The sequence below is a fragment of the Daktulosphaira vitifoliae genome, unplaced genomic scaffold (assembly GCF_025091365.1).
Source record: "Daktulosphaira vitifoliae isolate Bord-2020 unplaced genomic scaffold, ASM2509136v1 Scaffold_3, whole genome shotgun sequence".
Classification (NCBI taxonomy): domain Eukaryota; kingdom Metazoa; phylum Arthropoda; class Insecta; order Hemiptera; family Phylloxeridae; genus Daktulosphaira; species Daktulosphaira vitifoliae.
In genome coordinates, this window is record NW_026099574.1 from 28,549,437 (window position 1) to 28,577,181 (window position 27,745).

General features: G+C 24.3%; 3 protein-coding genes across 9 annotated transcripts; 1 reads left to right on the forward strand and 2 right to left on the reverse strand.

The window, feature by feature from the left end:
- Positions 1 to 1,896: 1,896 nt before the first annotated feature.
- On the reverse strand, positions 1,897 to 12,961 carry LOC126900804 (protein brunelleschi). Of its 5 annotated transcripts, XM_050676756.1 has the most exons (21): positions 12,776 to 12,961; positions 12,581 to 12,707; positions 12,316 to 12,507; positions 11,966 to 12,246; positions 11,116 to 11,332; positions 10,143 to 10,257; positions 9,937 to 10,072; positions 9,706 to 9,846; positions 9,181 to 9,650; positions 8,877 to 9,102; positions 6,707 to 7,008; positions 6,247 to 6,476; positions 5,637 to 5,751; positions 5,422 to 5,491; positions 5,020 to 5,162; positions 4,796 to 4,952; positions 4,539 to 4,731; positions 4,194 to 4,438; positions 3,941 to 4,096; positions 3,842 to 3,873; positions 2,755 to 3,144 (listed from the first exon to the last, which is right to left on the reverse strand). In XM_050676756.1, exons 2-19 carry the CDS (start codon positions 12,699 to 12,701, stop codon positions 3,953 to 3,955), a joined length of 3,498 nt encoding a protein of 1,165 aa, XP_050532713.1. In that variant the 5' UTR covers positions 12,702 to 12,707; positions 12,776 to 12,961; the 3' UTR covers positions 2,755 to 3,144; positions 3,842 to 3,873; positions 3,941 to 3,952. The 5 variants fall into 5 exon arrangements, with proteins under 5 accessions (XP_050532712.1, XP_050532714.1, XP_050532713.1 ...); XM_050676755.1 differs by lacking the exons at positions 2,755 to 3,144; positions 3,842 to 3,873 and adding an exon at positions 1,897 to 2,221; XM_050676754.1 differs by lacking the exon at positions 3,842 to 3,873 and having other exon boundaries at positions 2,756 to 3,144.
- On the forward strand, positions 12,695 to 16,814 carry LOC126900830 (uncharacterized). Its single transcript, XM_050676806.1, has 3 exons — positions 12,695 to 12,815; positions 13,331 to 13,592; positions 15,911 to 16,814. Exons 2-3 carry the CDS (start codon positions 13,337 to 13,339, stop codon positions 16,696 to 16,698), a joined length of 1,044 nt encoding a protein of 347 aa, XP_050532763.1. The 5' UTR covers positions 12,695 to 12,815; positions 13,331 to 13,336; the 3' UTR covers positions 16,699 to 16,814.
- A 1,339-nt stretch (positions 16,815 to 18,153) lies between these two features.
- On the reverse strand, positions 18,154 to 27,600 carry LOC126900805 (protein toll-like). Of its 3 annotated transcripts, none has more exons than XM_050676759.1 (4): positions 27,471 to 27,600; positions 21,452 to 23,447; positions 20,281 to 20,439; positions 18,154 to 19,423 (listed from the first exon to the last, which is right to left on the reverse strand). In XM_050676759.1, exons 2-4 carry the CDS (start codon positions 23,444 to 23,446, stop codon positions 18,698 to 18,700), a joined length of 2,880 nt encoding a protein of 959 aa, XP_050532716.1. In that variant the 5' UTR covers position 23,447; positions 27,471 to 27,600; the 3' UTR covers positions 18,154 to 18,697. The 3 variants fall into 3 exon arrangements, with proteins under 3 accessions (XP_050532716.1, XP_050532717.1, XP_050532715.1); XM_050676760.1 differs by lacking the exon at positions 27,471 to 27,600 and adding an exon at positions 24,275 to 24,819; XM_050676758.1 differs by lacking the exon at positions 27,471 to 27,600 and adding an exon at positions 25,056 to 25,521 and having other exon boundaries at positions 18,155 to 19,423.
- Positions 27,601 to 27,745: the final 145 nt, after the last annotated feature.

Here is a 27,745-nt window from a genome sequence, read left to right on the forward strand (position 1 = left end):
ATTTGGAAGTCAATATGTCTTAACAACAATAAAATAATAACTCGCTTTTTGTAAATTTGTTGGCCTTCAATATTTGCCGCCCCTTAAAATATACCGCTGTAGGCAGTTGCCTATATTGCCTGTTGTTGTTATTTGTTTGTTTTTGGATCATTCAAAAATTTAATTAATTAATTATTTAATGTAAGCTTAAAATACCATGTAATTAATTTATGATTATACATGGAACTAAGACTTATTATTTTAAGGTTTATGAAATGTAAGGTGATATAAACATTTGTTATATTAATAGAAACGTACCACGGTTGTTAAAATATTTTTAGTTTTTTAAATACTTTATAAATTATATTTCTATACTTGCCATTTCATATATTTATATGTAGATATCTGCCAAAATTGGTTACTGTTAATATTTTTTTCGCAGCTTCTTTTAATTATAGTATAATATTTAATACTTAAAAAGTCTGTTTTGCATTTATTTTCATAATAAATTGAAGTTTTGATACCGACTGTGGTGTTCTGTATAATATTTATTTCTAATTGATTTTTAATGAGATAATTTTTTTTACTAAGTAAGTATATTTTCTTATTATGATCAATATAATGTTTAGCCTTTGAGGGGAGACAAAACAGTATGGTTTGGGAACACTCCTCATTTTTTAGGAGCTATAGTATCCCTTCTAGTTTTTCGCGCGTTAACTACTTTGCATATTTATGTTTAAATATCTATATAAATGATATTTTATTAAAATAGGTTAAAGTGGTGAGAAGTGTCTGGCGTCTTATGCGGTAAAAGAATTCCAATGAGGCTGAAACGTAAATTCTACAAGACTGTAACGAGGCCAGCTATATTGTATGGTTCAGAGTGTTGGGCGGTTGATAAGAAAGTAGAGCAGAGATGAGAATGCTTAGATGGATTTGTGGAGTGACTAGAAAAAATAGAATAAGGAACGAGCATATAAGAAGGAGTATAGGTGTAGCGTCAATCGTGGATAAGATGAGACAAAATAGACTTAGATGGTTTGGTCATGTTGTGAGGAGAGAAGAATCGGAAGCTGCAAGACCAATTATAGAAATGAATGTTGAAGGTAGTAGAGGTAGAGGAAGACCAAAAAAAAGATGGAGGGATGCTATTGAATGCGATATGAGACAGCTGACGTGGGAGATCGTGTTAAGTGGAAGTTTAGGATAAGGGTGGCCGACCCCAAGTAGTTGGGATTAAGGCGAGGAAGAAGAAATAAATGATATTTTATTACGTACTATTTAGGTAGTTTATAACAACTGCTTAGGGAATTTTATTTACTTTCACCAAGTAAAACGAGCATTTTACTTAACACAACAACTTTATGATGTTAAACACTTACACGATTTATATACGTAAGTGCTAATGAAATGTTTTTGTTGTAGTATAAAATATATAGACATAAAATGATCATGATAAAACGATAACCAGAGTTGTTTATATTAATGAAAAATTTATTAAAAATCTAAAAGATAATTTTTTATTATATGATAATAAATAATTTTTAAAATATAAAATAAATATTACAATATAAAATCATTACTATTGATACAAAGTCAGTAGTGTATTCGGAATATTTTTATAGTGGGGCTAAGACCAAAAAAAGTTTTATAATTATAAAATACTTTAATAAATGTATTAAAGAATACATATATTATTTATTTTTAGGCGCGTACTAGGAGGCCAATGACTTAAGAAAACATTAAAATATAAAAATTTAAGTTTTTTTTTAATATAATATCTTAAAAAATTAGATATTAAGATAGCGACTTTGAATATTAAAAATTAAAATTGATATTGATCGGCTAAATATTGAATTATAGATATAACGGTTTTGCTATATTTAACTTTATTACATATAATTTACACACTATTAAGGCAATTTTATAACTGTCATAATTTAAAAACTTCATATTTTGATATATGACGTTGAATAAAAAATCATAAAATTTGAGCTGAACAATTGTGACTTTGTGGTTTGCTACCTTAATTAATTTAGGGATCGAGGTATCCGCAAAACTATTTCATACGCGGTGGAAAGGAATGCAAAATATTTTTTTAAATATTTACTTAACTGTCTGCTCAACAGACTCAGCATTGATGAGAGGTGACGGGGTCCTAAGCCAAGGAACTGCCCATTTTTGCAAGATTTGCCATAGGCGCAATAAGAAGTAGCTTACCCCCTTAGTTAACGAATTAGTTCTGCAAAAAATTATAAAATAATTCGTACAATTATGTAGTGTTTTTAGGGCAAAGAAAATACAATTAGCATCCTTAAAAATGTTATTCCAATAGATGCCTATATATATTCTAATAGGTCTCGCAGAAAAATAAATGGAAATAAAATTTTTTATTTTATTCTAACCTTCATTAGTTAATTATTATTTCAGTTATGAAATTAAAATTTATTATAAACTACTGGTAGCAAGAACATTTTTTTTGAAAGTACAGTCCTCTTGTTTATAATATACTTATTATTATTATTATTGACATTAAAAGCTGTAAAAATTAATACCTCCTCAAATTTGCTATAAACTAAAACAAATGTATATGTCATTATTAATCTATAAAAATAATGCTCCTGGTATTCATAATATAATTTAATAAAAATATGGAATAACACATTATATTTATTAAAATTATAATATATTTTATAATTTCATAATAACATAACATTTTAGTAATAATAAATTATAAAACAAATAAATACACGAAAACACAAATATAATATAATAAATGACATAATGTAAAAAATTCAAGTTTCCATAATTTTACTATTAAAACAAAATGTTTTGAAAATAAATTTATCATAGGTATATTTATATACATCCTAGGAATATAACTTACTAATTATAATTACTTTATTAAATTGTTTTTTGATATTTTTCAAGTAATTTTAAGCTACTTTCACAATAGTTTTATTAACCAGTCATTAGAAATATGATAATTTGACTTGTATGGAGTATTTTTTCATCCTTTTGACATTATGAAATATTTGAATTATGATTTTACTTACATCCATTAATCAGCTAATAAACATCATTTAGATCTTCTTTATTTATTTCCATAATCAAAATGAATAATATCAAATTGTATTTTTCTTTGAGTTAACCATTTTAGAAAATCTAGAGTAAAATTATTATGAAATTTTTAAATTTAAATAATTTTATAAAAAAATTGTTTACATCCTAGCAAAAACAAAATTTTATAGAAAAATTTATACTTGAGACTTACTGTAAATTTAAAAATTATAAGTATAATATTAAAACTATTATTTCAAAAACTTATAAGAAAATTTAACACAAAATAAAAAATATTTGTTTTTGACAAGAAAAAATTTGTTAGAAGTATATCTTATTGTAAACATTTGCTTAATGTTTTTAGATTTAAAGATTGATTTGTGTTAACAAATTAACTCCTTCAAAAAATTATAAAATAATGTTTTTATTGTATAAAATATTTTAAAGAATGGGGGAAAGTTCAATTTGTTATTTTAAAATTATAAAATTCAATTTATTATTATACTCAATATTATAAGGGTAGTTGCTAGATGCACCGATCCCTATATATATATAACATGGGCAGTATATAGAAAATTCTCCTAATTCTAATGAATGTCCGTTTTTTTTTAAAAAGATACCTAAATAATAAGTTATCAAAAAAAAAAAAAAAAAACCTTAAAAATTTAATATTTGCACTACTAGTTGTTGCCCAACTCAGTAACTCTGTATGAAAAAAATTAATTTATATTATATTATTAAGGATTCTAAAAAGTTGAGTAAGAATTTAATTTTTATTTCAACTATTTGAGACCTACTCTACCTTAACACTTTGCCGAACTATACACTGGCAGTCTACAAGATGCAATCATGTTAAAGCTGAGCGAACCAGTATTTAACATAATATAAGTTCAATATTTACTTTTATTCATTATTATGCAGATATATCTAGTTGTAATGGAGGTATTAATTTCCAAATATGTTGTTTAAATGTTTGACATTGCAAATTTAATTTATACAAGCCTGGATAAAAAAACACTACACCACATTCATGATATAAGCTCTCATGCTTTTTCACCTAAAATTTTAAAAATATTACTTCAATATAATTATATATTAAGTATTAAAAATAACACATATTTCACTTTAACTTTGATTTAAACTTAATCACTAACTTTTGATTTGTACATTTTATTACAGCCAGTTGTAGCTAATCTACTGCCAAGTTGATTATTTATGGAACCATTTAGATAGTCTTGATAAAAATTTAATTCTAATGTAACTTCGTCTAATGAAGAATTTAATGAATTATGTACCCAAATTTGTAAATGTAACAATTGACCAACATTATATTGTGATGATTCTGGTGAAATTTTTTCATTGCATTCACTGACTATTTTTTCTTTATTTAAATTAATTTCTAAAGATATATATTAATACATTAACATTATATAAGTTCATTTACATTTACAAAAAATAACAATAATAAATTTTTATTTATATTTTTTGAGTTAATTTACCCCAATAAATTGGCGATGTACATACAATATCCAACATTTGAGGACAAAGTGTAAGACCATGCAACTTTACCAGACCCCATCGAGAAGGTAAATCATCACAAAGTGTAACTGACCATTTCAATGAAACTTGTTCAGCAATATGCTTGTTACATTTTGCAATTATATCAATATGTCCTTCTTCACTTTTAGAAATCTAAATTTCCATATAATAGTTTGAATTTTTTTTCTTTTATTTAATTTTTTATTTCACTACTAACTTCTTCTAAACTGTGAATTAAAAATCTATCTACTGGTATTGGTATGCGATAAGATTCTTTCTCTTCCATTAAAATACTTTTATTTGTTGCATATATAAGTTCCATTTCTTGACATGTAACATTAACAATATCTAACACTAAATAAAATTGACTTCCGCTAAAACATCGAAGTATGTAAAGGTAAAAAGGATACTAATAAACATTATAATTTAATATTTACTCACATTTCAGCTTGTAAAACATCCCAGCTAGTAACTAGAACAGAATTAAGAATATTTACTGATAAGATACAAGAGTGAATTCTACAATATCCTGCTATCATTCCTCCTCCTCCTGCATATTTAACTTTAATGTTGAACTCAATCATCTTCAGTAAAAATAGAATTTATTAATAAACTATTGTATTTGATTGCCCACATTCCAAAATATTTTGATTTAAATTCAACTAATTGATTTATCAAATTAGATTTTGTGAATTTAGAACATATTTTGCAATTTGTCTTTTATTGTAGTAACTTAATTAATTTGAAAATATTTAAATTAAATAAGTGTAATATAATAAATTAGACTTAGACTTAGATTTAAATTTAAATTTATTATTAAATTCAAAATTAATATTTTATTACTTTTAAGGATGATGTTTCAGTTGGGCTTCTATACCTAGAGCAGTTGGAATTTAAGCTGCTTTCTCCAGACCTGTAAAAATTAGATAAATATTAATAGGTTTATTATATTTATATTATTTATCAAATAATTTAAAAAAACTCTAAAATCTTAAGTTAATATCATAGTAGTATGCTCTTCTGATGATTCTGTTAATATGAATATAGCTATAACTTACCGAAATGAAGATGCGGTCATTGGTGAAAACCGATCATTTTTTTGTCTAAGGCTAGGTAATGAAGGATAAGAGCATGGCCCAGATGTTGTTGAACTACTTTTTAAACTATTAAATTCTGCAATTATAAAATCTTTATGTTTTTAAAATAAATCCAATATGTAATCAAATCAAATATTTAATATTTCTGTCATCTAATAACTGCTATCTTATAATATTATTTTTTATTTAATTTCAACTAATGAAAATGAAATGAAATCCAATGAAAATATTAAGCCAATTGAAATACTATTTTTGAAATAATAGTCGGTCATAATAAGAAATCATGAAATCATATCATCAAATTTGGTAAATTAAAAGAGGGTACCATGAAAGAATCTTTCTCTTTAAGAAAATATAATTATTATTAAACCATTCTATATTATAAATACAATGCATATAAAAATTGAATAAATTTTAGGACTTTATTGATAAGAATAACTTAAATAATATATTTCACCATATTATTAAATAATCAAAGATTCAATTAATATTATTATTAATTTTTAAGTTGTTACTCAATGAGTGATTAATTAAAATATAAAGTATAGTTAAAAATTAAACATACTATTACCTGTTGCTAATGAAAATTGACTGCTGGATAAGAAATTTAAAGCACCATTTAATTGTACTTTAAGTAACATTTCCGATTTTGATTTAAATGGTAAATTAGAAAAAATTTCTTCAGTATCTATTTGGATTATACTATGTTTTAACTGGGGATCAATAGTAGATTCTATTGATATTTCCAAGAACTCAATTGGTATCAATCCAATATTTGTTAATTTAAGATTGTAGTCAATACTATAAAAAAGAAACACATTACAATAAAATAAATTTAATATTAATAAGATATTTAATTTTTTTATAAGAATTCTTAAGTGTGCTCACCAAGTGAGATTTTAGTTTTAATTGAATTGAAACATTTTAATTACACATAAAGACTAAATTATTTTTAATGTCACTTATATTCCTTCCAAATCAGTTTAGTTGTTTTAGATACTTAAATTATAATAAATACTTTTATTTGTTACCTTTCACCAGCAAATATTGTAATTGAAGATATATTTTCTCCATTCATACTTAAAATTGTTGCTTCCATTTGAGGCATTGATGGAATAACTTGGATATTATATGTTGAGACAGGTACATTAGATATGTTTTTAAGACGACAATTAGACTTTACGCCTAAAGTATGAGTTGAATAACCATTTATTTCTATTTCACCAAGTTCTTTAGGAACACCAGTTAAAATTATGCTCTGAGAGTTACATTCTGGTGGTAAGTTTACAGAATAAGGAATACTTTCAAAAACTGCACCATTTGTCAAAAGCAACTAAATAAAGGAATTGAAATAAAAATTATCATCTGTATAACACAAATGTATAATTTTGTTTAGAAATGACATTATTGAAAAAGTATATTTTAAATAGTTTTTTAAGTAACAGATAATTCTTCTAACACATTCTAAAAATTTTGTAGATGAAACATTAGTTCTTAGCACAGTTATCTACTCAGATTGAAAGTCAATGCTTTAGTTGCGTTAAAATGGTGTTTATCGTGAACTAAAAGTGCTAGTTGTAAGTAGATTGACATAACACATAAAAGATATGGGAGACATACACTTTCTAATTATTTTGAAATTATCTATGAAATTAAATAAATAATAGTAGGAATATTATAATTTCAAAAAAAAAAAATATATGAAGAGTGAATGTGTCAAACGTTCTATGTGCCAAAAACATATTTGTTCAGAAAACACAAAAAACAATGGTAACATGGGCATGTCTCACACAACGAACACCATCTATGAATGCAATTTTGTACAAGTAAAAAATTTAATTGACATTTGAAACACATACAAGATTGTGGCCTTTGGCACATAGAACATAAATCAGAAATAAAACAATTTTTCACTTTTTTAGCACATAGAACGTTTGACACATTCACTCTTCATATACATAAGTTAAAGTTATATGATATTTTCTCGTTGTTTAATTTAATTTTTTTAGAGTATTTGTATATTTAAGTTAAAAATATTTATATCTATTAATAAAATTTTGAAAATTAATATTTGAAATTGTATTTATTACTTTTTATTGCTCTTATTAGACTTTATAACTTTATTTTGTAAAATAATTATTCTATAATTAATATTTCTTTATTTATTGTTGTTTCTCAAATAACAATTTGATTATTATGTAAGTCCTAATATTTTTATTAAATATGTAAAACTTATACTATACATCTGAAAATAAAATACACAATGAATTCAATGATCCATAATAAGTAATATAAATGAATATAGTTTTACTGTAATATTAACTAAATTACATATATATATATATAAATTAGTAACTATAATGGGATAATATTTTTTTGTATCTATATTTGATTAAATTTATGGACTATATACTGGTTAATCATTTTTTCTTAATATCTACAATGTATAGCATTTTTACTTTGTAAAATTTTCAAGAAGGTTAGAAAAATTAAGTTAATTTACCAAAAGGCCTTATATATTATATTATTTTTATAACAATAAAAATTAAATTTCAAATTAGGAGGGCTTAACGTATGGTTATATCCATGTTAGATTACTAAGTAATTGATGAAGCTTGTAGAAAGAGAATTTATATTAAGTTCCCCAAATTAAAAATTGAAATAACTAATGTTCTGATCAATATTTTTGTGAAAATCTTTTTAATTCATAATTAATTAATTTCTCTTCATTATTGGTATTTTAAAATAGCTCCATTTACAATTAGAGTTTTAGTTATATACAAACTCCGCTTGAAATGTGGTAACACTCTTTACACCAACTTATGTAGATAACTGTGGTTCTTAGTAATTCTACAAAAACAAAATCATATACATTTTTCATTTTACTATGTATAATGTAAAATAGATTTTTTAGAAAAATGTGATAATATTGATTGTGTATTTAAAAAAAAAATATTATCACTTTTTAACTAGCTAAAAAGTTGAAAATTCATTTCTTTTTAAAAAAAAACATTTTTTGTTGAAAATTGAATTGTTTTTCCATGCAAGTTAGTTAATTGCCATTTAAATAACCAAATCTTACAACATTTTAAAATGCATATTTTTAGAAATCCTAAAAGTACTAAATTACTTATAGCTTATAAAGAATGATATATAAGAACAAATGTAATATAATATCATTAGATTAAAAAATACACTTACTATATTTGTAACTTCTAATTCAAAGTTTAAAGGATTACTAAGTTCAAGTACCACTTCACAAGGCTCATCAATAACCCAAACACAATCCAATTTATTAGTTTTTTTGTTATTTTTTTCCATAGATGCAAATTTTAAAGGTGTAAATAAAAATGGGCCAAAATCTTCTTTAACTTTAACTAATTTATGTGGTCTTAAATGGGCTTTTAAATTTTGAAGGGAAAATTTTCTAAATAGTAAATTGACATATTTTATTAAACATTTGATCAATTAGACACTTAATTTTTAAATAAATGTATTTAATTACTCAGGTTGAGGTATATTTAATAAATTTGCAGGTGGTATGACCAATCCATTATCTAAAACTAATGGAACAGGAGATCCTTCACACTGTGCTGAGAGTACAGCCAATTGATTAGCATAACCACTTCTTTCAACTTTATTCATCATCCACCACATTGTTTGAAGCAAAAATGTACAATGCCTCGTAGCTAAGCTAGCATTTCCAACTCGTTTAGCAGCTAATACAATTTCATTCACCACCTGGCGCTGAAGTTCAGGCCAACCTATTAGTCCACCAGGTTCATAATCATTGGGGTCTAAAGATAATTTGTGACCAGGCAACATTTGCAGTAACAATTGATAGCATTGTTCCCAAGAAGTATTTGGATTACTAGCTGAAACATAGCGTTTTGATGCAAGCCAATGAAAAAATGATGCTTTACGATGAAATCCAATTTCTGCATAAAGTTCAGCTAATTTCATTAATCTTTGTATCTAAAATAATCATAATTTAAATAAATTTAAATTTAAATTTAATTAATAATACTACTTTTTCTTCTTCAGTTAAAGTTAAGTTTATTGGCAATACATTTTGAAGAAAATAATGAACATAAACACAATGGTGGTGAACTACAGCTATTCTAGCCGCTTTAAAACTTCCTTCTGTGAGTACAACACCAGCATTCAAGTACTGAAAATAAATTTTAATTTAGTTATGAAAATGCTGATTTTATCACAAATTATATATTGATTTAGAATACACAGGTATATAAACACTTGCTTTGCTATAATGAATAAGGGCTTCACTGTAACTTTTATAAATTTCATCAATACTTAAAATGTTTTGAGGAATAGTAGATTTTATAGTACTATCATCCAATGATGCAAATCCTGAGCTAGTTGACAAAGGTCGAAATCTTTAAAAAATCGAAGTATACTAGCGGATATTTAAAAATAAATCAGTTATAATTTAAATATTCTTCATACTTAAATCTCAAATGACGTTCTTGAAGAGAAGCATTTCGTTGTAAAGTTGACTTAGCAAGTTGGTTTTGTGGTTGTAAAATTATTAATGAAGTTGCACATAATCCTTCCAAACAACCTTTATATAAAAAAAAATTTCATACACTAGTTTTGAGTAAAAAAAACTATAGTATAGTGGGGTCGTAGCATAGAATAGATGTGGCATGATAGGGACAAATGTAGATGATATCTGACAATGACTATCATAAGAAATACTTTGATGCAAATTTGCATATTGTTTTTAATTTTAAGAAATTGATAGATTATTACAAAAGCAACATAAACTTCTATTTCCTTAATTATAGTCCAATTAATAGTTCTTTAATTTAAAAGTACAATGTATCCTTTAAAGTTGTTTTTTATGAAAATGAATAGTAAAAAAAAGTTGAATTTGTTACCATAACTTTCAGCTCAATATGCAAGTTTGAAATTATCATCATTAAATAGAAAATTTAATGAGAATTAAAAAAATTGTATTGTTAAAATTAATATGCAGTCAAGAAATTTTATAATTAATATTTACAGTAAATTTATCAGAAAGCTCAATATTTTTTTTACCATGAAGACAATTTAAGTTCAAATTTTTTTTTTAAACATCACAGTAAAATACTTTTTCAGCTTCACATTGAAGCTAATAACTTTTACGTTTTTTTTTTTTTTTAAGTGAAAATACTATTATGAAGCTTTAGAATTTTTTATATTAATTAATCTAAATACTAAATAATTTGACATACTTATTATAAAGAAACACCAAGTGATTTCATTAATTTCTAATCTTAATGATTTTTTCTCTGAGACCACTTGTGTTTTTTTATTTTATTTTGCATGTTTAACAAAATTTATTTTTAATAAACTTAAAGTGACAATAGATATTACTTTTGTCTTTGACACATGATTAGGTTGTATATTATAATTACTAAAATAAAACAAAATTTACCTCCAAGCCAAAGCCAATCATTGCAAGATCGTAATGTTTCTGCAGCTGTCATGTAAAAATTTAAGGCATCATTCAACAAACCCGTTTGCAGATTTAAATCAGCCAACTGCTTTGTAACACGTCCTATGCAACGTTTCTTATTTGCTCTTGATTCCATGTCTAGACCAATTATATTTCGTTTCTCAAATGGGGCAATCAAGAGTGAAGCTTTATCTAGCTATACATAAAAACATTAGGAAACTCAAATTATACACTTAAATTTAAATTAAAAATCGATTTTATAAAATTATAAGAGTTATACAGTAATCAAGAAAATAAGATTATTTTTTTAAATGTTATAGCCATCACTACTCAGAAATAATAGAAGTATAAAATCATATAACTTTTTGAGGTGATAATAGAAACTATTATTCAAGGGATACTAGCTCCACAAATGAATTGTGCCTTTCAACAAAGATATTAATCTAAAATCATAATTTTTACTATTTTACGTTTTTCNTAACAAACTTAATATCAATCAACAAAGATATTAATCTAAAATCATAATTTTTACTATTTTACGTTTTTCTTTTTTAAATTAAACTACTTAGTTAAAACTTTGCTGCTAAAAATAAAATGTTTTCAAATTATAAATGAGCTTAGTGAAAGATGAAATAAGAACAAAATAAATGTTAGGTAACTAATCTCATAAATTCGTTTACCTACCTTGGCTAAATTAATACCAAATGTTATATTTTGTTAAGATACCACATATATTGCAATTTTACTTAACCGATGTTTTCATTAAAATATTATGAGGGTTTATAGTCTTCAACAAGAAGAATTAGAAAATATTAAATAGTACATATACCTTTTCTTTGGACTTTTCCAATCTTTTTGCGTCCAAAACCCAAAAAAGAGAAGATAGGAATTCATTTAAATGCATTTCAATTGAAGGATTAGGATCACTATCACTTGAATAATATATATCTTGAGACTTAAAATTAGATGGAGTATTAAACTCTGGAGAATTTGGTGCATTCACCCCAAAAACTATACATCGGGAATCATACAATGTTGATTGATATTTAACTTTTAAACTCTCATGCAGTCGACATGTTTCATTTAATTCTACTTGAAGTTTGCACTTGGCTATTAAAAAATATAGTTGAAATTAAAAATTATACTCAATTCATAAATTTTAAGCATAAAATTACTAACATAGAGTAATAAGACCCAAAAGACGTCTATGTGTTTGGAAATCGCCCCAATCATTATTTCCAACTGGATAATCTTTGATATACCTAGCTTGAACACAACGTTCTATACCATTACCATCTACAATACGCAGTTGATTAACACGACAAATTCGTTCAAATAAGCGGTTAAAACTTTTTGATGATAATTCTTCACCTTAAAAAAACAAAGCACACATATACTATATAAACACAAAGATAAATACAGTTGCGACTTATTAATTGTTTACCCAGATGTTTCACCAAAATTAGTAGTGTAGCATGATCATACACAGTCATCTCATAGTCTGGGTGTGACATATTAGGGTCTTGTATTGGTGATGATAATATAGCACTAACTGAAGATCGCATTGATCACTAAAAATTAGGCGTAAAATAATACGTTTGAGAAACAATAAATTTCAACTCATCTAGCAAAAACTTACAAAATTCAAATTTTCGTTGCTAAATAAATAAGAATTGCAGGTAAGTAATATATAATATTAATTAACTATATTTATTCATCATTCATACTAAATTAATAATGAACAATATTCCATGCAATTATTTAAGTATTTAATAAATGATATGTTGGCTAGGCTCCACTATATACAACTCTAAAATTCTTTACATTCCAAACGAAAATGATAATGTTGTTGACTATATCAATAGGGCTAGAAAAATATGATAATTTTAAGTTATCCTCCATGACGATAGTGTGCCTACTGTATTTGTTGATAACATATACGGAATTCCCGCTTTTACCATCCACCAAAAATAGCACACGTCAAACAATATAGTAAACACGCACACGTTTATAAAATATAATAATAATAACACTCACGTGAAACCATGACCTGTATATCATGTACCATAATGTTTTCTTTGGTGTCTGAGTTATAACCCACCGATTGATGTTTATACTTAAAATTTTTTATCATTTTCCTGTTTATTACGAGTTACCTTTAATTATAATGTCAAATAAAAGTTTTATCATATAGATATGCATGATGATACTCCCTGATGGAATTACTATTAACGATGGATATTGTCAATACAAAATGTACGATCAAACTGCTGCATTTTTGCAGAAATTACCCCATCGATTCCTCAATAAGATTTCAAAAAACAATTTTGAACACATCGGAGGTTCACCTCGCAAGATGGTGTATTACTATTCAAAGAGATTCCCAAACATGTGTATGAGTTCATCATTTTATGATGACATAATGAGTATTGCAGAAATTCATTTTAAATATTATCGTAAGTATAAAAATTTCGTGAAAACTATTCGTTTGAAAATTTATTTAAACCTAGTTAACGTATATAATGACATTTAATATTAACAAAGTAGTATTAACTAGGCTAGTTGAGTATATTATTGTTTTTGTCTTATTTTGTTAAGTATAATTTCTAAAAAGAAATATAAATATGTTAACATAATATTTGTTATAATTTTTTCAGTTATATCTGATTTGGTTTTATGTATTTCCTTATGAATTATCATTGTCCTCATTCTAAAATTATTTAAATATAAAAAAATGACCAAGTGAGTTAATATGCATAGTTTCTTTATAAAGTCATCTTTAATGTATGATTTAAATAATGGATTGACAAAATCAATAATTTATTAAGTTACTTAATAAATAATTTTGACTGTTTTAAAATGTTTGAATTTATAAAATAAAACTTAACCAATTTAATAGATTGGATGGAAAAAATTTTCTATATTTTGAATTATTCTAGTTTTTTAAATTTACATAAAACACTATAACTCATTTTTTTCAAAACTAAAAAACACTTTGTATGAGGGGACAATATATTTAAAGCAATGCATATTTTTTTACTACATAATTTATTAAATGTTACTAATATTAAAAAATAATTTTAAATTAAATTTTTATAGATAGATCACAACGCTAACATTCTACTTTTAGCTTTTTAAACCATAAATACCAATAAAAATAGACAAAGGGAAATTGCTTCTCAAGTGCTAGGTTTCAAGATTTTTGACACTTATGTTTTTTTAATAAAGACTAGATTATAAAATTGATTGAAATTAATAGGATTGTACTAATATTAAGTTAAAGTTATATTAGTATTAAATTGTCAAATCTAGAGGGTTGTTATTCAGTGGATCTTTAAATCTTGAGGAAACGTTGGTCTAAATATAGTGGTTAGCCTGAATAGATTATTTAGACCATTGCTAAACACCTAGACATTAAAAGCAATTATTTTTTTATGCCACCAGTTGTGTGCCAATTTTTACTAGCAAAAGATAAAAGTCCTACGGAAATACACTGAAAAATAGTCTTAATGTAGTGTAATGAGAATTTAAATTATATGGAAATGGTGTGAACAAGTACTGTGCATTTTGGACATCATAAAGCAAAATGGGTATCTTACCTTTGACAATATGATGCATAAACTACCTCCTTACATTGAAATAAATTGGTGTTAAATATTTTAAAAGAAAATTTGGAAATTACCAAAGTATGTGCATGCTGAATTTCAAGATAGTTAACTTTTGACTATAGAAAAAATCATGTAGTTCTTTAAACATTGTTTGAAGTGCATCAGGTGAAAGGGTATGAAATTTGTGACCATACAGTTATAGAGGTCGATATATGGTACCATTATATAAAGAGAAAGAGAAAGGCAGAGCATGATTTGCTAAATTACCTGACAACGTTTAGAACTTAATTCATCATTCGTCATACTCTCCAGATCTTGTTCCAAGTCATTTATATTTATTCCCATAGCTTAAATTTCATTTAGGTGAACAGCACTTTTGTTACAATAAGGAATTCAAGGCTGAAGTTAGACAAATTTAAAGGAGGTGACAGCAAAGTACTATGAAGCTAATCTTTTACCATGACTACAAAACGGCATAAAAATAAAAAAGACTATATAAAAAATAGTTTTTAAATTGCTTAGTACAAAATGAAAGAATTTTCATAATATTTTTAGTGATTTTTAATTTATAGAGTAGAAAAACTTACTATTTGCAAAATCTCCTTATTTAATTATATTTCATAAATTAAATTAGTACATTTAACTGTAAAATAGTCAAACTTTTATTATATTACTTCTAGTGAATATTAATCATTTCTTATACAAAAATTGTTAAATTTTCATTAATATCAATTTTGGTCAATTTATATAAAATAAATTATAAAATATTAATTATTACATTCAAATAAATATATGAATGTATGAAAACCAGAATATATGTATATTTTACTTAATTATCTGATGTCACTAGAGATAAAATAATAAAGAACTCGTCTTAGGATTATAAAATATTGCCAATATTTTAACATAAACAAATTTATTTTCATGTCTCTTAAAATTTTCAAAAAATAAACATTTCTGAATTATGTATTGGTCCATTTTTACTTATTGTATGAAACTTCAGCTATTAGTTGTAATAATAAATGATGATTTTTTTTTAATAATCCAATTTAATTTTTATATATTTAATATATAAATATATTATTAAAAATGTGATAGAAAGTATGTGGAATCAATTAAAATCTATTTATATGTAATCTTTAATTAAAATTTTTTTTTCTTAACAGAATCTCGTTGGTTTGATTTTGGCCAACTCCATGATCAGTCATCAGTTAATGATAATGCCATTGCATGGAGTAAACGCCCAGTCATACAACCAATAATTACATCAATACCATATTACAATACTCAAAAAGAAAAACCAATTAATCAAACATTAAAATTAAAATTTCCTAATAAACTAGTCACTATTCTAGTACCTAATTCAAATTCTAATGAAACACTTTTACCACCTAGTTCACCTTTAAATTTTGAAGTATCTGTTAAAACAGTTTTATCTAATAACAATAATGATTATAGTAAGTTTTTTGAAGAAAATAATAACAATAAAATTAATATAATTGAAAATGAAGATGATACTAAATTTGGAAGCATTAGTTCAGATGGTTCCAGGTCTGATTTAACTGATGAAAAAATGATATCATATGCTGAAGTTATAAAACATCCTAAACCTCCTAAGGTAAAAAAAATTACAAAAACCCATGTAACTGAAGAACCTAAAAAAGAAGAATTAATCAAATCTAATAGAATTCCTCCTTCAAAAAAAGTTTCAATCAAATTACCTGATGCTCCGTTTTTACCAAATAATCAACATTGTGCTTTTTGTAAAAATAATGGTGAAGAAGAATCTGTATATAGAACACATTTTGTAAAAGATGAATCGGGAAATGTAAAATGCCCTTTTTTGTCTATTTACACGTGTCCACAATGCAAAGCAACTGGAGCAAAAGCTCATACAATTAGTAGATGTCCATTAAGTAATAAAAATAGGTCGAACAAATTTAATAAACAGTAATCATCTCAATTATTATAATTTTTTTTTTTTACATTGTTGACGTTTAATATATATTTTTTAAGTTTTATTTAATTAATTTATTTTCTTATTTTGATTAGAAAATGTTGAGCTTTGTATATAGATTAACTTCATTTACTTTTTTTACAATTTATTATTTAAGATTTTATAAGAAATTTATGTAAAAAAAAAGTATTCTTTTAATAATTAGGACAATTTTGTTCATATATTTTAATCAAGTTCATTAATTTTCTATATAATGAGACTAAATGTTTGGAAATTATAATTTTAAAAAATGTTGATAAGTGAGATAATATATCAAAAAAGCCTTAACAATGGCTTTGTTATTAAAGGTTTTAATTTCATATTTATTATTATTTTTGTTGAATTTTATATATTAATTTCACAAACCTAGTAATAGAGCACTGAATTGTATATATTTATAAATTTTGTTGTTCTTTGAAAACATCAACAGTTAGTATAAATTTTTATTAATGTAGTTAAAAACTAAATTCCTCACAAAACAAAAATTTTTTTTTTCGTTTTAGTATATACTAGCAACATCTACATTAGCATGAGCATGTATATCTTGAAAGTAACCCAAACAAAAATTTTAATTGCATACAATTCCATGTTCAATTAATTATTAATAACCGATTATTTATACTTAGATACAATAGATATACATAATCCTAATTAAAGTATGGATTGCAATGACGTGCTTATATAAATATATAATAAAAATTGATCATTTGTGGCTAATTATTTAAAATTAAAGTTATATAAAAAATATTCTTAACTAAATAACTCAAAAAGTCCCAAAAAATGGGGGGTAAACATGTTGGGAACGTTTTTATCATTGACGCTAAATATATACTAACAGTATATGTTTGTAATCATAATTAATATAACTACTTATAAAATTTCATCTATAATTTAACAAATTTCTGGTAACATCAATATTTTNACTACTTATAAAATTTCATCTATAATTTAACAAATTTCTGGTAACATCAATATTTTAATAAATGTTAACCCCGTAAGTTAAATATTGAAACATTATCAAATTATCATTTTAACAATTAATAAATATAATTTACTATTAAATGTAAAAATAAAAATAGTATAATATATATAATGGTACATAAATACATGTAAAAATATATATAATTTTAAAATAAACTTAAACAAATATTAAACATACAATTAAAAAAAGACATTGTTTAAAAAAAAAATGACATTGGAGATCAAATCATATGAATAAGGTTACAAACACTCATAATTAATATATACACATATATATACAAATAAATAAAAATAATATTCTTTATGAAATGTAATAGGGTAGAATATTAATAACATTTCAATAAAAAATTATTTTATTTAGTTCAAGTTTTAATAATAAAATTATTTTGATTATAATAATTATTTTTAAATAAACCAATTTCTTTAAAAATAATACATAAATACCCTGTATATATAAGTCATAAATGCTTGTTTTATAGAAATAATCAATTAAAAAAATAAACTTACAATTTTTTTACGTAAAGTTACTTAAACATACAAATTAAAATACAAAATAATTTCGAATGTCCATTATATTATTAGTTATATGTCAATGTGTATATCTAGAGAGACTTAATAAAGAAAAGAGTAGCCAAATTATTAGATGTTTTTTATATTATGATTAAAATTATTATAACTATATAACAAATATTTTATTTTTGTATTAATTATGTGAATTTTAATCAAAAGCAGCCCATATAGAATTTATCCAATAGATGACTGACCTCAAGTTTCTTTGTCAAGATTAAATTTTTATACTCGATATTGTACATTATTATGACAATAAAAATTATATATAGACTAAAATTCAATCAATTATCAAAAAAATGTATCATCCTCAAGAAGAAAGAGTCTAAATAACATAAATTACTATTTTGCCAAATTAATAAAATTATCAAAATTATATAAATTAAAAAAAAAAAAATTTAGTTTACATTTAAATCAAACTTAAAGGATTTAATTTATCAGGTACTATTATTTTATTTTTAAGTTTCTTTCGTTCAATAAATCTATGTGGTAGGGCATATTTTAATTTTTCCCAAAATAAATAATCTCCCCATTTCACATATGTATTCATTGATAAGTATGCTTTCAATTCGGGATCCAATGCTTCTACTGATACTTCTCCATAAAGAATTACAATAACACGACTACGACGTTCTTTTAAAGCACTTGAATGTGCTGTTCGAAATTCCATTCGTCCCCAAATACTATCCAAAAAATTTTGAGATAATACAATAATAGTTCTTCGTGATTCATCAACTGATCGTGCTATTTGAGCAGGGATCCAATCTCCAACAACCCAATCTCTATTGTGTAAACATAATTTGAAAGGTTTCGTACCTCCTTCTAAACCAGGAACCAATTGTTTTGACACAAAATCTTCATCTTTATGAGAATAACTGATAAAAGCATCATATGTTTTATTACGGTCAATAGAGTCTTCTGCCATAGGCCATCTTATATTGTGAGCATATAACCATACTTTAATTTCAGTTTTATAACGATAGTATAAAGCTAGTAAAAATCCAATACTTAAACCAAAAAGAGCTATACACATAGAAACAGCAACAATAGCAGTAGAAACTTGACACAAATTTTCTAACAATAAGTCTTGTAATAATATTGACGATGAACAAGTAATATTTGTAAAATCAGTTAGCTGAAAAAAAAAATAAAGCTATTGATTATTATTGAAATTAATATAATATAAATTAAAATCTAAATAAATATACATAATAACATCCACTTGGTTATTGACAAACCTGAGGTAGCCTTATTTTATTCAATATTTTATAGGCAGATCAGAACACTAAGAAAGCAATAAAGATCATTAAAAGTTTCTATTATAATTATTTTTAGTTTCCAAAACTCTTATATTTTGTAACAGATTTTGTTTAGAAAATGTATGTTAATTAAAATGGTTTTTCAATAGATAAACTATTTGTTAAAATAATAATAATTATAATTATTATAATAGTATAATATACTTTCCATTATTTTCCATTTCTCTTGTTCATGTTTCTAGTTATATATTAAATGAGTAGATGAAAGATTAGAAATAATATAATAAAAATTGATCACTTGTGGCTAATATTATTTAAAATTAAAACTATATTAAATTATTAGAATAGGTTGTGTGGTTTGGTTTCCAATATTTTAATCTAATAAATTACTCAATTTTCTTTGCTTTTATTTTTCTGTTATGCTACAAAACCAATTTTTTGTTACTTGTGTTTTACTATATTTTAACATAATCTTTATGCATGTCACAAACTGTACAATATGTTTAAAGAAAATTTATTTTTATTACATTATTGTATTAGTTAAATGTAAATTATTTATTTTAAAGAAAGTGTTGTTCTTTATTTCATTGATCTATGAAATAAACCTCATTCAACACTAATATATACACTGTTTAATTTATTAAAACATCATATAGGTTACACAGAACCCTATTTTAATGACTAATGAAGAAATATTTTCTATAATATATATTATAAGCAATTGTTGACATACTTTTGATGAATATTTGTGAATGAAGTATAAAGTGTTTTTAGTTTCACAATTACATAACCATAAATTACCACTGAGTGAAAGATGAATCAGATTAGTAAATATATCTGGAGAAGCTGCATCTCCAATTGTTTGTAATTTATTATTTTCCAAATTTAACTCCTATAAAAGAAGAAAATTATTTTAATAATTTAACTGTAATCAAAAAATTATAAAGACAAAAAAAAAAATACATATGTAAATGATAATAATGATCAGTTTTACATCATTCTATTTTCTAAACGTAATATGCTACAGGGCAGTGGCCCTCTATTAAATATTAAGTATTAAAGATGATTCTTAGCTTAGCCAATTGTAGATGAGATGGATTTTATAGCCGGCTTGTACCAGAGACTAGACACCACCAATAGAAAAATCTCGCTAAACATATATTTCTATACACAATCCCCATATATATATATATATATATACACAAGAAGTAATCACAAATGAAGTTGGATTATAAAATAAAATAATAACTTTTATAATACTATATAAGTATAAAGATATCATTTATAGCCACAGTTTAGAGTTGCTATTTTTATCTCTACTCCTAAAATATACTCCTATATTTTACAATTTAAATTATGAAGGGGATCTTTGGGTATTTTTGTCAATTAAGAAAGAAATAATTCAATTTCAAATTTTCAACGGATTTCTTTCATTATTTAAATTCTTTAAAGCCACAATAATAAGATAAATTCATTAAAATAGTTTTTTTAATGGAATTAAATTGTTTGGGCAGTAAATTTGTTCAGGTATTTTTGATGTAGAAGACTTTTCACTTGTTACTCGACAGTATTATTCATGCAGCAGTTATTTTTAAATATCACATTAATTATTAACATATTATTATAAAATCATGTTTTTACAATATTAGTTGCATATTTCACTCAGTATTTAACTATTTTATCATTTTCCAACAATAAAAACTAATGATAAAACAAATTTATATTTTTGACAGTGAAATAGTCATAAAATAATAATATGGCTAGGTAGGGTAGAGTATTCTGATAAAAGATATTATTAAAACACAGCCAATTTTTAGAAAGAATGTTGAAAGGAGTAAGTGAATTGTGTAAACATTATATATTTTCTTATGACTTAACTAAAAAAAATTTGATTAATTACTTACCATAATTTTTTTGGGAAGTTTCGTAATATTTAAAATCTTTAAGCTATTATTTCCTACATCTAATTTGCCAATATTTGCATAGGAATAATCTGGCAATTCTGTGATGAAATTATTTCTTAGGTTAAGTTCTGTGAAGTTCAAATTTTTGCTTGTTATAATATTATTAGGTGCAGAAGTTAAATTACTACTAGAGCAGTCCATTATTGCAGAATTGTCAAAAGGTCGATAAGTACAACGACACTCTGAACTACAGTCTACTTTATCCAAGTCTTCAAATTGGTCCCATATACATGTTAAATTATTTAGATTAATGTCTTTAAAAATCATTCCATTTTTACAAATTAATTCTTGTTCAATTCTAAGGTATTTATAGACATAGGTTGGCAATTGATTTTGTAAAAATCTACTTAATTCATAATTATGACAATCACAAATTAATTCATTACTTGATAAAATTATTTTTCCAGAACTATTCATCCATGTTTGTGAATGGGCAAACATTTCTAAGCCTGATAAATCAATTGTCTGTAATGGATTATATCTAAAATCTGTTTTTTCAATATTAACAAAATATTGGAGATCATCAATTCCTAGAATAGATATGTTATTATAAGCAAAATTAACTTTTTTTAAATTTACAAGATTAATCCATCCTTGATCAATGTTTTCAATTTTGTTATGAGATAGATCTATAACTTCAGTACGCGATAAATATTGTAAAGAAAATTCAAAATCTGACTTTAAACTTATAATTTGATTATCTGATAACTTCAGTTCTTTTAACTTTGATAAACGTAGTGCTCCATAATCAATACTCCAAATTTTATTTTTTTCTAAATTTAAATACATTAAATTTGTTGAATGTTTTAAAAAAGACTTTAATTGGACAAGGTTATTTTTAGATAAATCCAATTTCTCCAACTTATCCAGTGGTCTTAATAATTCTAAACTAATGTCTTCAATTTGGTTCTTAGAAAAATCTAATTCCTTGATATTTACTGAATCCCGAAAAAATAAAACTGGCACAGTTTTTAAGCGATTAGATGAAAATGACAGCTCAGTTATGTTTCTTGATCCCCAAATCATATTTTCTGGTAAAAATTCTAAATTTAATGATTTAAACTGTATCTTTTGTAATCCGTTTAAATTAGTTAAAAATTTATCAGGAAGTGATAAATTTCCATAATTATACTTTAAAGTTTCTATAGAAGTATTAATGAATGGACTATCATGCAATTTAGTAAAAAAATTTTTGTTCAAAGAAAGATCCTTAAGATTATTTAGATTTTTAATGTCAATAATAGTTAAATTATTATTACTTAAATCTAAATGTTTTAAACTTGGAACATGTAAATTTAAAGTAGTCAAGTGATTAGAATCCAAGTTTAAACTTTTTAATGGAAGACCATCAAAGAGACTAGCATCTAAAGAGGTTAATTTATTGGCTCCTAGATCAAGTATTTCTAAAGAAATTAAATGCTTAAACAGATTTATTGGTAATTTTTCTATAGAATTTTGACGTAACAATAATTTTGTTAAATTTGGTGTTCCTTCAAAAGATTTATTAGTCAGTGTAATTATTGAGCTACTAATTTCTAAATGTTTAATATTCTGCAAATTTGACAAATAAACACTTTCTAAACTATTGTTGAGTTTTATGTAAGATAATATTATAACTTGATAATCTCGAATACCCAATTTTGAAATGGTTTTATTAAAGCCAATGTTTAATAAAGGGCAATTTTTATAGTAAATTGATGTAATATCTATTTGCTTAAAAACCTGATCCCATATAATATTATCTGCAGTACACTGAATATAAACCGATGACTCTGTTGAAGTGAGTTTTAATGACAATGCGTTGTTACACATTACTTCCATCTCTTCATCATCTACTCTCTTCTGACAAAAACATATGTCACTTTTCAAACATGTTAGTTCTGATAGTGCTTCGCCTATGAGATGAATTAATAAGAAATAAGATATCCACTTCATTCTAAAATATAAAAATTTAACATTAAAAAAAGTAAATAATTAAAAATTGATTATAAGGTATTATTTTTAAGAAATGTCCAATATTCAAATGAATATTAAAAATATTACAAAACCACAACACTGATTAACCTTGTAGTTCATTCATTATATATCATCATAAGTATCTTTTAAAACACATTAATCAATATTGTGCATGAAAAAACATTGTTTTAGTAAAATTTTGGGTAATACAATTAATTGTACTAATAAAGAAAACTTAAGATCAATGGTCAATTCAAACTAAGTTAAAAATGCAGTCCATACATAAATTCCAGATATACTTCTATATTTTTAAGATACTTTAAATATTTAAGTGTTTCATTCAAAAAAAGAATCAAAATAATTGGGACCTATCACTCAGCAAGTTATGGTAAATTTTTAAAAGGTCAAAATTAATTTTTTGGCAATTGATTGAAAAAAAATTGGCAATTTAAAATTTTTTTCATTTTTTGGGTTTTTTATTATAAAAAAAAAATATGTTATGGTTAGTATTCAAATAGAAATAATTTGACATAATGATGATTTTACGAGTAACAAGAGCATTATTTCATTTTTTTTTTTTTTAATATGATAGATATCACAAAGACTATTAAGAGGTGGGAGGTTAGAAGTAGGAGATATTGATAGGGGAATTATACTTGGATTGGGTGTTAAATTGAAAATGATAACACAGAACTTTAGGTATACAGATTTACCTAAAGTTTGTATGCTGAGTACAGTAAATTTTCCAATAGTAGGAACTAAGTGTTTATGATATACAAAAAAAATAAACATATAATAGTAAATTACCTTCTCAGGTTTGCATCAAAGCTAATAATGATAATTTATTACAATGAAATCTCCTTTCAACAGAACGCTGTAGAAAAAAATATTTTTCGTTCAAAAGAGGTTATTGTCTAATAGTCTTTTGAAAAGGAGTTTCACTGTATAATAAAAAATTTTCATCCATATTTCAATTAAATGTTTTTTTTTACACAGAGAACATACTATTAAATTTATATTTTAACACATCAGTCAGGATCAAATAACCATAGGGGTTCATGTGAAATAATTTTGGGAAACTCGTAAAAAATATTTTTAGTAAAAAAGAACCATTTTTTTTAATCATTAATTTAATTTTTATGGTCCTACAATTCATGAGTGCACACATAATACATTCCTTGCATCAGCAATGCCTACATTAAAATTATGATATCCAAATAACACTTAACTTGGGTAATATGTTATATTCTAAGTTACTTTTATTTTTATATAGTTTGAAGGTTCAATTTAAAGTTAACAGTCAAAGAACAACACATTTATGTCTTAAGAAAAATTGTCTGCAAGAATTGAAATTTTAATACGTTTGAAGTCTTCAATTATAACATTTTAAAAACACTTGAAAAAATATATTATCTTAATTTTTGTAAGATAAAATTTTGTTTGTTATGCCATAGAAAAAAACTCCATACTAGTTACTCTATAAGCAATATATTAGAGTATCTGAGTATCAAGTATAACTTTTAAGTAATATTAACTGTAATCAAGATATGTCAACCTATTCATAATTTTAATAGTTAAATAAACTTACTTTACTCAACTCCACTATCTTATTCCTCAAAAAAATGTTTATTTAATACGATCATTTTTATAATATTTAGGCATAGTTATATTTGTCGACAAATTATTAATTATACTTGTTTTAACTCAAAATACTATAATTAAAAACTTAAATAGTATATATTACGCATGTATTTAATCAACAAAATATTTTAAAATATAGTGTTACAAAAAGTTGAAAACAATAATAATATTGCAGTTACGATGTCACACGATCATTACATAATTATATTGCTATGATAATTGTCCTTTAATTAACCGACAATCATTTTTAATAAAAATAAAAGATAAAATAATCGACCAGTAAACACCTACAGGCGAGCGTTAAGCACACAACTAATCAAATTATTTACATAAAAATTATTTTATTATTATTATAAAACGCAAACGTTCACTATCTGCGTTTCACTCAACAATATGAGGTCCGGCCGAGATTTTAGGCCGCGTGTCCCCTCTAAAGCACAACCGGTTTCAGTGCTTAAACATTAGTGCTTCATAATATGATCCGTAGAGTAATGCACAACTCACTACCTATAAATCCTAGTAGTAATAGTAATAGAATTTATGTGTATAGTTGGTAGTATTTTTATACTGTAATGTGGTCATAGTACACCTACTGTGATTGTTATTCGTCCAACACCACTCCACTTCTTCTGTTAGACCTTTATTTACATAAACCTTACGTAATTTTTCTGGTATAAGTATATTTTTTACACATATTTTATTTAAATAACAATTTTATTGTTATTTAAATGCAAACGTCATTCTACTCGGTATTACGTAAAATACTAGGAAGGAGACTAGAGAAAGCAGTTATCAGAAATTTAAAAATAATTAAGTTTAAATTATGATTCCATTTCATAAATTTTATGACGGGCGATACGAAGAATAAAGTTGAGGAAGCTAAACCTCTTAAGTTAAAAAATGTGTGTTCAAAGAATTCAGTTGATCATATGGATTGTGATATAAACATTTTTTTGAATGAAAAATTAAATTTAGTTTCTTAAAGAATTTAGTAAACGCAGAAGAGATTGTGTTCAATAACTTGATAATAACCTAAATTAATGAATTTTAAATTAATGATGCCTAACAAGTATACTCGTAAACGTAAAAAAATATCTCTACCAGAGGCAAGACCGGGATTTTTCAACAGGAATTAAAACAAAAAAAAAATTTGAGTGACATATTTTAGGGACTTTTTCATCTTAAATATTGCTTTAGTACAACTTCTCTGGATACACTACTGACTTCTAGTATTTAGTTTTGTAGGTTTGAATTTACAATAAACTATACAATGTCTATTCTAAATTATATCATGATTTTTATTATAGAACATATATAGTATACATCGATGGTTTCGCGCACACATGTGTTAAGTACAAATTTTGTGTAAAATGAGTTATATATATTAAAATAAATATTTCAATTGTGTATTTTCATATACATAAATAAGGCATAAAAATACTCTTGTGACGTCATTACACACGACGGTCTGATGTTATATTTACTCTATTAAAAATTTCATATGTGATCTTTGAATGTCATTCCTTAAAAGTGTACTTAATACATGTATGCGTTTAACCATCGACATGTTCATTAATATAGAGCATGGACATTTTGAAAAAAATTGAGTGAATATTTGAAAATTATCGATGTGGAATTTTTCAGAATTATTAAATTTAACAAAAAGTTTTATTTAATGATATTAATATTAAAGTTCCTAAAGCTTTAGTAAATGAAGGTGATATGTAATAGGTTTATCGATCAATATTATGACGTAATTAAAGGGATGTAACAAGCGCGTATCTAGAATTTTTTCTTTTAATTGAATATTTATATAGAGTTAACTAAAAAAAGATAATGATAAACAATAAAACAATGATATTTCATAATTTAATTTGATGACCAAAAATCAGATAATCTTTTTAAATTTTCAATTATTATTTAGCGTATTATTGGTATTCTGATAACATTTACTTTATTACTTTAGTGATGTAATTTTTATATCATTTTATTGAAATAATATTATCTAGGTTTCATAATCAGTACTCTAACCATTTACATTACTTATATCTACCATATCTTGGTACAATTAGAGAGCTTATATATTATAAAACAAGTTTTTATGGTACAACTATTTTGAGTATACAAATCTATAAATTAATAATCTTTAAAAATAATATATATATATATTTATGTAACGAGATTTTTAACAAAAAATTAATTCGAAATTACTATTGCATATAGTCGTAGACAATTTGTGGCGTTTGAGGCAAATAATAATTTAAGTTATCTTTCTCAAAGGGTGATCCTTAAAAAGGGCTAACAAGGACTAAGCCTTAAGACTCAGGCTTAATTTATGTATATTATATCACAATTATTTTACCTTGGGCCTCGCAAATCTTTAGAACGGCATTATTTCCCCAAAAATTATTTGTTTTTTTTTTTAAGGTTCCTCCTTCCGTTTTGCACTACAACTGCAACACCATCTGTAACAAACGACTAAATCATCACTTTAAATTATTAAAACAAAAAATTCACCACCTTTATTTTTACATAACTTTATTAATTGCAACAACAAATAATTATTATATTTAGTTGAATAATAACAATAATTAAAATTAATTTACAACAAAATTTGATACAATCTAAAGAATATTA